Consider the following 11,518-nt stretch of genomic DNA (forward strand, 5'->3'; position numbering starts at 1 on the left):
AATATATAAATTTAGAGCACATGTATAGTTTATCCAAATTACATATGAACAAACAATTCCAACATAACAGCATGAGCCGTTGGATTTACAGTGGAGCTAGTGGAGAATACACCGTTGGAGCTATGCTTTCAAATTCATCTATCCTCGGGTTAGGACTTCCGATATACAATCAACAATCTCGAAAGGAACCACTTGAAGCAGCTTCCTAAAATACCATTTGTCCCAGAAAAATTGACACATCGGTAGGAGTTGGCATGTCTCTTTCTGTCCAAATGCACTAAAAAAATGTTAAGTCCAATAAAACTTAGCCCAGAGTTAATGCAACGTGACACATGTATGTGGAAATTCTGGGGAAAAGAGTAAATAGATTAAGACTATACTACACATTACACAATTGAATATGACAATCAATTGCAGGTTACAACATATTTAATTACACTTCCACATCGCATTGTACACAGGCCAAAGAGCTATCTTGTACTCAATTGACTAAAACATACAAAGCCATCAGTTCTCATCATCGGAGTAGAAGGATTGTCTCCTCCTCAAAGATTCTATGACCTCAAAACGTCCATCTTTAACTGCAGCAGCTTCCCCAGAGTGAGGCTTAAGTTTAGGCACATTCATCATACTCAGAGGTGTCGATGCACCCTGATTTACTTCCCTTAGCACAGACCGAACGGTAGCTGCTGCAATTGCATCTGCCGCAGCTGATGCCACTTTGGAATTGGTGTGAAGCTGTTCAGGTAACTTGCTCTTTAGAGCACTTAAACTTGGCTCCTTTGAAACACCTGTTGAACGATGTGTGTCTGATTTCTGAATGGACGCTACTGCCTCCACAGCTGCGGACTTGCTCTTCATGGATTCGTATTTTTGCATGTCATAGATGAGTTCTTTTTGAAGCTGCCGATCAGCGACTAAGATATCATCAATTTCATTCTTGTAATCTTTGAGAAGGATCCTTAGGCATTCCATCAGGGAACCTGTGAGAGGGCTGTTTTTACTCTCTAGCAGCCGTTTTAACTCGATAAAGATGGGGATTGTATTCTGGATAAGGCCTTTTCTGACTGCTAGAGTTATGGCTCGTCCTTTGGCAGCAGATGTGGATGCTACTCCACTTTCTACAACTTCTTCTTCGATATCAGCTGCCTCAGATGACGATCCACGGCTTGGTTGTACCCGAATCTCTTTGCTGGAGAGAATTAAGAAGGCATCCTGTTTCATCAGAATTTTAGAGCCAATTACCAAAGAAATCGACTAGCTCAACAAGGATAACTAGACAAAATTACTCAAAGCACTGAACCCACAACAGTTCAAAACTTACATTCCAGAAACCAGATTGTTTCGGCAAGAAAAAGACAGGTCAAGTTACCTGTAGGACTGACAGTCCAGTACTATCCTCTAAGAGCAGAGTGTCAGTTGCAGAAGCCAGAATCTCCGCACATACTTTAGCAAATGTGGCCAAAAGATGCTCTGGAGCCATTTGTTTCAACAGAGTGACGTAGACGTGCATTCTCTGAGATCTTGATTTCTCATCGTTTCCCCTGAAAAAAACATCATTGAAATTAATTATAAGATCTTGGATTTTTCCTAGAAGTTTATGTCAATGAATAAAAATATTCCCACCTGAGCGTAAAGAGACGGTTTTCATTTCGTGAACTGTTGGCATTTTTGCATCCGGTGTGTGCATTGCAGTCATTTAAAACAAAAATAGCTTCCACGAAGCTATTATAAGCTAAAAGTGGTGCCTTGGCTGCAAATAAAATACCAAGAAAATGCTACACAGATGTCAATACAATGTCAGATACCAAAATGCAAGAGAGATTTTCAAGATGATTGAGACCTTTTAAGATATTCCCAAAGAGAAAATCAGCTTGTTGCCTAATTTTCTCTGAATCATCAACTAAACACAGTAGAAACCGAAGAAAAAGCATTCCTCTCCATTTTACATAGTCCCTCTGCACGAAAGAAATAATCTCTTGTAACCAACTCTCAGATATGCATGTTGCAGAATTTGAACGACAATATGATAATTATGTACCTGTAATAGCCTTGATAGCAGTGTAAATGTTTGCCTTCTTACAAGTTCACATGGATCGCGCAGGCACTTTGTGATCTTCGGCATATAACTGTTGGCTTTCAAAATTAGATGTCAAAATAATTTCAAATGAAAATTGAAACTTTAACAACAAATAAACTTAGGTCTTACCAGTCAACCAGAGCAGTATATCGCACGCAGAAATCTGACATCACTACAACAATATTATTGCGAAGGGCAGCAGAATCACTCTTTTCAAGCTCCTAAAATGATTATGCATTTAATATGATAAGGTACGGAACTGTATAGTCTGTGGCCAACACAAAAAAAAAGGGAGTAGCATTGGTTGAACTGATACCAAATGGTTCTGATTTCAGATTGGAAAGCTTATGCTCATCGCTACTAGTTTAGCTAAAAAACTCATACGATTAAAGAAAGTGATCATCAAAGATATCCATGTTCAACTTATTTATTTGGTGCTGTAAGCGACTATGATATAACTAGTTAAGATAAGGACACATGAGTGCAGACTGTACCTGAACAAAAAGAGGAAGATAGCGCTTCGCAAGTTTAGAATCAGCAAGGCAAATTTTGCCCATGGTTAACCAAGCTTGAACAAACAAGGAAGGGGCACGATCCTTTACAGGAGCTGCTGATCCGGGTAATTTACTTGATTTTGAATCAGAGATCCCTGAAGTAATTATGGTGTGTATAACAGGAACTATACTTTTGAAATTGGCTGCAGGGCAGACAATAACTAAGGACCCAATGGTGTACATGGCGATGGTTGCTTGTGTTGATAATTTGGATTCATATGCAGCTGTTTTTGATCCTGGTTGACTTACACCTGTATGTGGTGTGAGGAAAACATTCTCTTTAGTAGCATCAGAAATTTTAGACATGTAAGAATCTAAAACTTTGGATGATTTAGAAAGGAGCTGGTCAGTCCATCTTGTTACAAGCAAATCAGCTTCGTCGGTATTCGAAGCCTTCCGTTTGCAAAGTGTTCTGAGAGCTTTTACATGAGCATTAACCTGGTGCAAGTACAAGAAATTATTCTAAATTCATAAAGCAAGAGTTAAAGATTAATGAAGACAAATAACTTTGGAACTTAAGAACTTGGAAGGACCTTTACGGGAGCCACAACCGAAATGGCATAAATCAATGGATTAACTTGTTTTAGAATTGGGACAAAAACATTAACCAGATATGCATGCATTTGGTTATTAATAAGATCACTGTGTTGCATACCTCAGTTGAATGCATGTTGAACCCCTCAAGTCGTTTGAGAAAGCTATGAGCTAGGTCTGCCGCAGGTTCAGGAGGTAACTCAACAGAAGCATTAGAAATTGTCTGTAAGAGAAAGACACGGTCTCCAATCCAAGCAACAGAATGAAATTCAATGTCAAGCATTCCTTCATCTGGATCTCCTTGTTCAAGAGAGCCTTTCAGTTCACCAACTGGTTTATACTTGTCAAGATGCTGCAGATGACAATGGAGGAACTCCCAGTCAACTGCTTTTGGAAGATATGCAGACACTTCCGAAAACAAAAACCAAGAACCAGGGGGTGCTGTCCACTTCTCAATTGGCATGGAATTATTTAACCACTGGATTTCAGATTCCCTGATGATTTTTTTGAGTGCGATACAAATGCTTGGCCTGAGTTTTTTCTTTTTACCCAGGCTTGAGCAGATCTTCTTCACCCAAGGTGCCACCTCTCCATCGCAGATCCCTTTCAACAGTCCAAGAACTCCTTGAGGAAATAAAAACTCTGAGTCCATATCAAAGTTATTTTTCTGGCCAAGTGTATCATGAGGAACAGATTCATGATTTGATGAAGGTGTTGATCCGGCCCTTACCACTCGTTCAAGAACCAATTCCAAAAATAGGTTCTCACATTCTTCTTGAATGCTAGTTTCATTGTCGTTTATTAACCGTGGAACAGAATGCATCCACTCCTTGATAATGAGGCAGGTTGAATATGTTCTAAAGGCCTATAAGTAGAAAGGAAGGCTACAAATTAAAAACCAAAGGACCCATGAAAATATTTTACAATTAAAAACAAAAACAAAAAAGATAATCAGGAGGTATCACATCATTATGAAAAGAGAGAAAATTAGCAGCATATAAAATAAATTCAGTAAAACATCGAGAAAAAGAAAGAAACTTGTCAATGAATAAAACATGAAGAAATAAAACATGCCAATGGGGAGACATACTCAAACCCAGACGTGTGCTTGTCAATAGGCATGTCAGTCAAGCCATCAGAGCAAGCTACAAAATAATGTTTCAAGGCTCTATTCAGCTAAATAATTTTGGTGCGACCACTGAAGAACTGCTTATACACTAAAAAGCTGCTTATATACGCTTACTAAAAGACTTACTTTTAAGAGATCATAAGACTTAAAGTAATATTTGTTTTTGTGAAATCAAATAATCTTGAACCCCAGGTTATTTAACAGAACAAAAAAGGATAATAGCTCGAAATCAAAGTTAGTGACCTCAGAGATAGCTGAGATAGCAACTTTCCTAATGCTAACAAGTGGATCAGAACAAGCCATGCCTATTGTCTTTAGCAGATCTCCGTCAAGTTCACCTCCTAAAAGTGCTGCCAACTTGGATATCAGTAAAAGAGAAGCCTTTCGAACTGCAGCCTTCTCATCCATACAGCGTTTTTTCAAAAGATCATTTATTCCATTGGTTCCCTTGTTTCCAAGACCCAACACTTCTTTCAACGCTTCTTTGCTGTTATCGTTCCCTGACAAAGGCACCACTAACTGAGCTAAATTGTTTAAAGCTCTAGCTCTAATACCAGCTGTAATATCAGAGCAGCGCTGAACCAATGCTTCTAACAACCTCCAACCCCAAGAATTCTCCATTCCGTTAACCATATCGAATCCCAGCGAACCACTTAGTGACATCATCAAAACAGGAATTATATCCACTGACAAAAGCCTAAACTGGCCCTTCCCTTGGCTCATCTTAACCACATAATCAGCAAACCCAACTTGATCCTCAAAATCTAAAGCTTTAACAATCTCTATTATGGATTCCACTGCCAATGCCCTTGGTTCGGCCTTTTCTGGAGCCTTCTGCGCCAAGTACTTCGGCAAGTTCGCGACAGCCTTCTTTATATCGCTTGAGGATTCCCCCAACCCCACCATCCTATTGACCACAAATCCCAAACCAAAGCTCCTAATCTGGGATTTATGCAACAAAATCAGCGAACTCAGCCCCTTCAATACCTCTGCTGCAGTATGAACCTGATTCCCATGCACGGTTTTCAACACTTCACCTAAAATCCGTGAGCAAACCCCGTTCAAACTCCCAAAACTTTCCAGATGCCCAGAAAATTCAACAGCCATAGTCAGAATCTGGCAAACAGTCTGAACCAAAGCTTTCAAACAATCCGGAAACCGATCCAAGTGAACCAAGCCCAGCACCATTTCAAATTTATCAAGAACGAAAAACAAATCTTTTACATTATATCCCTTCTCTTCGCCCTCATTCTCACAACCCATATCCCTGTTTTCCACTCTGCTCTTATGCAGCCTAGCATTTCTCCTTCCCTTCTTTTTTGCACCTTGATTCCTAGATAAAGACCCTTCGTTTGAAACCAAAGACGAGTCTTTAAATGCCATGCGAATCGTACGAAGGAGGCTGAGAAAAGCAATGGGAGTAAACAGGGATAAAACAGGAGAATTGGGGGCTAAAAGAAGAGAAACGTAAACCTTTGAAGCTAAAACCGAAATTCTTGGAGAACCCCCGGAATCCATAGCCGAATAAATGGCATTGGTGAGTGATGTAAGACCAATATTTCTTGAAGAAAGCTCGGAATAAAGATTTTCAAGATCCATGGAGTCATTGGTGCCAAGAGCGTATCCTAGAAGGGCTTCCAAATCTTTGAGAAAAGCCTGCGAAATAGGAGATGGGTTTTCCAGATCCGAAAGAATCCTGCCGATAATTTCATCCATTGTTGAATCTGGATGAAGCTCTGGTTCTGTGGTGTAGTGTGAACACACGGACAAACGATGTTTAATTTTGGTCTCCTTCCCGCCTTCGACCCACAAAATGACGTCGTTTTGGAAGAGAAAGATGGGCAAATATTTTAAATTTATATATATATCAACTAATAATCCGTTGCATGTGTGCGTATAAATTGATTGAATAAAAGTAAATTTGTGAAAAATACATGTGTTAATGTTTGAATCAAGATTCAATATATTATCATAATTTTTTAAAAATTAGTACCTGACAATGCTACAATTATAGTTTTAACCCCATACAAACTCAAATTGACATTTTTTCTCTTGTATTATTTAAATAAATATATTATTTTAATCACAAAAATTACACCTGACTATGTACTGAATCTTAATTCAAAAATTAATAGAGGTATTTTTCACAAATTTACCCATTGAATAATCTCTTGTGCTGTTGTGCATGAGACAGGTCAATCATGTTCATATTTACAATAAGAATTGATATTTTTAGCAGAAAAAATAATATTTTTCATAGATGACTCATTATATCCGTCTGACAAAATTGACTCATAAGATCGTCTTACAAAAGTTTTTGTAAACTTGATTTTACATGTACAAAAAAAGATCAAATAACTTTTTTAGTAAAATATTTAAAGATTCACTTCACTCATGTTACTCCATAATTTTTTAGAACTAATTGGAATATTTTATTTTACAAGCATAATTTTTTTTATTTTATTTTAAATCTATAGCGTTCGTAATAAATTTTTTCATCTCGATCTTGAATTTGTTGAGGACTCGTGGCATGAACTTGAATGTCGTTGAGGATCTTGGCGGGGCATCTAGGACGCCCACGTTGAGATAGAATTCCAAGTGCTCGTGATTTTTGATTCTGTTTTAATTGAATATTCTTTACGAGGCATAAAACCTTTGTGCAAAGGCAAATGGGTCTTGATCAGATTTTTTAAAACACGAGTTTTACAAGGCTTTTAATTTTATATGTATGAGGTTCTAACTTCTTTTAACATTTTATAAGAGTGATAGATGTAATTTGGTGTAATCCATGTTATGATTCTCAGTCAATTTCTTGAGTTTATTGATAACAAATCACGTGAAAAATCACATAAACGATTTTAATTTGCTTCTTGTAAAATACTTCATATTCAATGATTGTCTTCATTGTATCAATATTCATATTTTCATCGTGTTTACGTCATCATTCACATGTGCTTTGAGAAAATTTTCAAAGAGCCACTCATCCCATAATTATTTTAAGTCAAGCACACCTAAATTAGAAGTTTTTTTTTGTTATGGGCGGGCTTCCCTGACTCCCTCTTGGAGAAACTGTTGTTGATACAATGTGGACAATCGTCGAGTCTGTGCCATTACATAATGGTATCAAGGATGAAATCTGCTAATATGGTGTTGTTTAGGGACGGAACGTGTTGGCATGTAATGCCTAGAGCTGACGAGGGTGAGGATTGATCGCCGGTGTCACGAGGTAAAACGGATAAAGTGCGACTTCTAGCAAGTGTTGGAATATTTCATGTTCGTAATCTTGATTTTGATGTTAACAAAACTTGTTGTTTTGTTTCTAATAAATTTATCTAAGTGCGCAGAAAGCTGAAATTGATCAGGATTCGAAATGATCAGTTACCGAGTCAAAACTGAAGCTATCGAGACGTAAACTGAAAGTACAAACTGATTGTCTGAACTGATCCAGTTCAATTGAAATATCAAAGACTAGTTCAACCTGATTGATCAGTTGATAGGTGGTTCAGCAGAAGATCTTCAGAAGCTTGACCAGCTGATGAAGAGTTCAACTGATGAAGAATCCAACTGACCAGTTCAACTGTATCAGTTCAGTTGACGAGCCAACTGATTTCACCACACCAGTTCAAGGCAAGTTCAGCTGACCAGTTCAGAACTTTAGTTAGGATCCGACCAGTTCGCAGAAAAAGACAAGCTTATCTAAGTGGAATCCAGTTGTGCGCATTAAGGAAAGCAAATATCCGATCAAAGAACAATAATGAACGTTGCAGCTGAGCTTAAAGACAAAATGTTCTAGAATAGCTGTCGGAAAGTACAAGACAAATTTTTAGGAACGAATTCAAATTGCAACGAATATACTTGATGAGTCTTGGTGTACGGTCACATTGTCTCTATATATACAAGATCAAGACCATCAACAAACAGATATAGAAGTGTGTGAAAATCAAGAGAGAAGGGCATGCTCAACGCATATCAGCTTACAAGAAGCAATCAGCCCAAATTTGAGGGAACACTTCAAAGTGTTATCAACTTAGATTATAAGCACAATCCCCTTAGTGTGTGAGAACACTTTCGTATTGTATTCATATATCAGTTCTATACACGTACACACACAATCACTCACATATACAGAGAGTTGAGCCTATTGAATAGCTGAGTGAGTCTTGCAAAAAGACGTTAAACTTGTGTATCTAGTCTTTAACACATAGACGTTAAACAAGTGTTGGCTTGAAGGTGTTGCCTTCAGTCTAGGCTAGGAGTTCAGTTAGGCAGTAGATTAAGTTCTAAGCTGAGTTGGTTTGTACAAGGTGTTGTATAAATCAAAGTCTTCCAGTGGATCATACCCGAGGTAGTATAAGGGGTGACGTAGGAGCAGTTGAAGTCTCCGAACATCCATAAACATATCATGTGTATTTAACTGTTTAACTATTGTTTCAAAACTGATTTGATTAGTTCAGCTAATATCAGTTTATTTCTCACCATAACTGAACTGATACAAGTTATAACCGACTCCCCTTATTTCAGTTAATCAGTTTACACAATCTAAAAACTTTAAACTAATCAGCTTTCTTAACGAATGATTACTTCGAGTATTTTTCGCTTGGTTTAAAACCAAACTCGATTTAATTCATCGATGTTTACATTCTTACAACACGGGATATTGCAGCTCATTGAGAATATTGTGTTTAAAGCACCCTCGTAGGTGTCAAAACCGATCCTTCAGCAAGATTCTAGACGAAGGAGAACATGAATGATCTGGTTACACACTTGATTGAGAGGGCCAAGGAATTTCAATAATGTGCAGCTATGAAAATGTACAATTGAGCAGAGCTTAAAAAGATTTGATTTACTTGAAATTGTTAGTTTCTATTCACATAACTTGATAGTTGCTTGTATATCTATAATACTTGAGTAATAATCGTGACAAAATATTGTCTTGATGTAATTTTTGGATTCCTCAAAATGCCTATGTTAGGATCGATTTTTAAAGTTTAAAAAGGGATGAATACACTCTTGAAACTCTTTTTAAAATATTTGTGGTTGAGTTGATTTTTCAATTGTTAACTGTAAAAGTCATTTTTCCGATTAAATAGATGTGGTTGGACCACTTTAAAATGTTTTTCAAAGTGCGAAAAGGTTTGACTCGATCTGGTGAAGAATATAATCAGGTGACTAGACTTTTAACAAAGCAAACCTGACAATAATAAATGTTGAAAAGAAAATAACACAAGAGATTTTATGGAAGTTCGAATATTTAATCCTTCTACGTCTTTTCTTCTTCGATTTAGGAAAGAATTACCTACAAAACTTTAGTTTTACAACAATTTGTACAAGCACAATTTAATTTATGACTTATTTCTTGTCTAAATTGAAACTTCTAGTACAACTCAAACAAAATACAACTGTAAAAATATGTTAATTCTCTTATTCAACAATTCAACAACCCTCGGCAATTAGCCTTCAAAGAATGACTTGCGAAGTTGTGAGAAGCCATGGTTAATCCTTGATGATCTGAGATAAACATGAATGCAAGGACTAGCGAGAAGATTGAGTATATGTCATGTAAGAGAGTTCCAGATCCTGAAAATAAAGAGCTTGTAGACTTGTAAAAGAATCGGAACTTCAAATGAGTGTAGACTATCTCATTTATAATGGCTCTTGATTCTAATTGATTCTAATTTTCAAATCCTTGCAACATTCGACTTTTGTTTTCTTGACACAAAAATTTTTATCTCTGTCTTTACTGCATTAAATTATTGTTGGCGTCTTGCCAAAAATGGAAAGAAGCAGCTCTGAATGGTTGATACTATGAAAGAGAAGACCGCAGTAATTCTCCGCCTTACTGGGAGACATTATGATATTCTGATAGTCTTTTTATTATGCACGATTGGTCAAAAAAACCTTCTGAGATTAAACGAGCCGGTAGGTGGGATTTCTTTGAACTTCGTGAAATTCAGCTCGAAGACCAAATGCACCACATCTTGCAGAGTCCGATTGGGATCGTCGAGTTTGACACTTAAATAATCCAACTCGAACAATCCAGCTAGACATATCATCTGGTTGAACATTCATATGATACAACTTTGAGGAATACGATTATAGAAGACAATACCAGGCTTTTTAAACTCCAGCTCTACATAAAATGGCGGCTAAATCTTATAGTAGTTATCCCCAATTTGTTATCACCAAAATTAAACGATTACAAACTAACAACCTTTGTTTCTATTTTTTAGCCTCCCTATTCTTTTCTTTATAGTTTGCGTGAAAAATTAAATTTATATAAAAAAAATCAAACTTATTGAAAATAAAAAAAAATTAATATTACTTTTATTTTTTCGATTTTAGTTTTATTTATTTTTAACAAGAACACTTGTATGAAAAATAGATTTCCAGTTGAGTATACAGGAGGACTAGTTTAAATTATATTTTAAGGATAAATTTTAAACATGAATATGATAAAAAAAACATAACTAGCAAAATTTGAAATCACATATCCGAAGCCAAAAGAAGTGCCAAAGTGAATCCTTTTTGAAAATGTTTTCCGCCAGACATACAGATCCCTGCCTATGACTGTGTGTCGACCCGTGCCAGATGGTGAAACCTTAAAAATTATTGGTCATGACAACATACGCAAACATAAAGGTGACACCGGCCGGGTGCAAAGAGAAGGGCAAACACCACGGATCTGAATGTGTACCTGTGGCCAGAAACATTACAAATGCAATATGGAGGGGCGCGGATCCCTACCACAAACCATGGTAAGTTTAATGCTACATAGAAACCATGCAATGCTCCCTGGTAGAAACCATGCTCATGCATTACAAAGCTGAAATACATAAAGCAACAGATGGGCACTCCTTGTTCGTTAGATGGCCCGAGAGTACAAACATGACCATGAACTGTCCACAATGCTACATAGAAAGTAAAAATCTTTCGGTCTGGCAACTAACATTCACAAAGCAATGAAAGCGACAGACGTGCACCCCTTGTTCGTTAGATGGCCCGAGAGTACAAACATGACCACGAACTGTTCATAACGCTACATGGAAAGTAAATCTTTCGGTTTGGAAACTAACATTCCTAAAGCAATGAAAAATCAGTAAATTAAATTTAGTGATTATTTAATTATTGGATCTGTCGATTGAATATTGAAGAAAGATCCAATGGATTCATCAGGGAGTGTGAAGAATAAAGTTTTACAGGTAGCACTGAAGAACACATAAA

General features: G+C 37.0%; 1 protein-coding gene across 1 annotated transcript; it reads right to left on the bottom strand.

Annotated features, from left to right (window-relative positions):
- Nucleotides 1–255: 255 nt before the first annotated feature.
- LOC142519160 (condensin-2 complex subunit CAP-D3) lies at nucleotides 256–6,100 on the bottom strand. The gene is made up of 9 exons (XM_075622092.1): nucleotides 4,541–6,100; nucleotides 3,290–4,033; nucleotides 2,575–3,072; nucleotides 2,210–2,301; nucleotides 2,042–2,129; nucleotides 1,844–1,958; nucleotides 1,627–1,753; nucleotides 1,373–1,544; nucleotides 256–1,215 (listed from the first exon to the last, which is right to left on the bottom strand). The coding sequence occupies exons 1-9, from the start codon at nucleotides 6,011–6,013 to the stop codon at nucleotides 508–510; spliced, it is 4,017 nt and encodes a 1,338-aa protein (XP_075478207.1). The 5' UTR covers nucleotides 6,014–6,100; the 3' UTR covers nucleotides 256–507.
- Between the last annotated feature and the right edge of the window lie 5,418 nt (nucleotides 6,101–11,518).

The sequence above is a fragment of the Primulina tabacum genome, chromosome 11 (genome assembly GCF_025594145.1).
Source record: "Primulina tabacum isolate GXHZ01 chromosome 11, ASM2559414v2, whole genome shotgun sequence".
Lineage (NCBI taxonomy): Eukaryota > Viridiplantae > Streptophyta > Magnoliopsida > Lamiales > Gesneriaceae > Primulina > Primulina tabacum.

What these genes read in the sequence shown, in the direction of transcription:
- LOC142519160 (XM_075622092.1), bottom strand. Translation starts at nt 6,013, where the DNA reads ATGGATGAAATTATCGGCAGGATTCTTTCGGATCTGGAAAACCCATCT. An exon ending in TCAACATGCATTCAACTGAG is followed by an intron (nt 3,073 to 3,289) that starts GTATGCAACACA and finishes TACTTGCACCAG; the next exon opens with GTTAATGCTCATGTAAAAGC. An exon ending in TGCTATCAAGGCTATTACAG is followed by an intron (nt 1,959 to 2,041) that starts GTACATAATTAT and finishes TCTTTCGTGCAG; the next exon opens with AGGGACTATGTAAAATGGAG.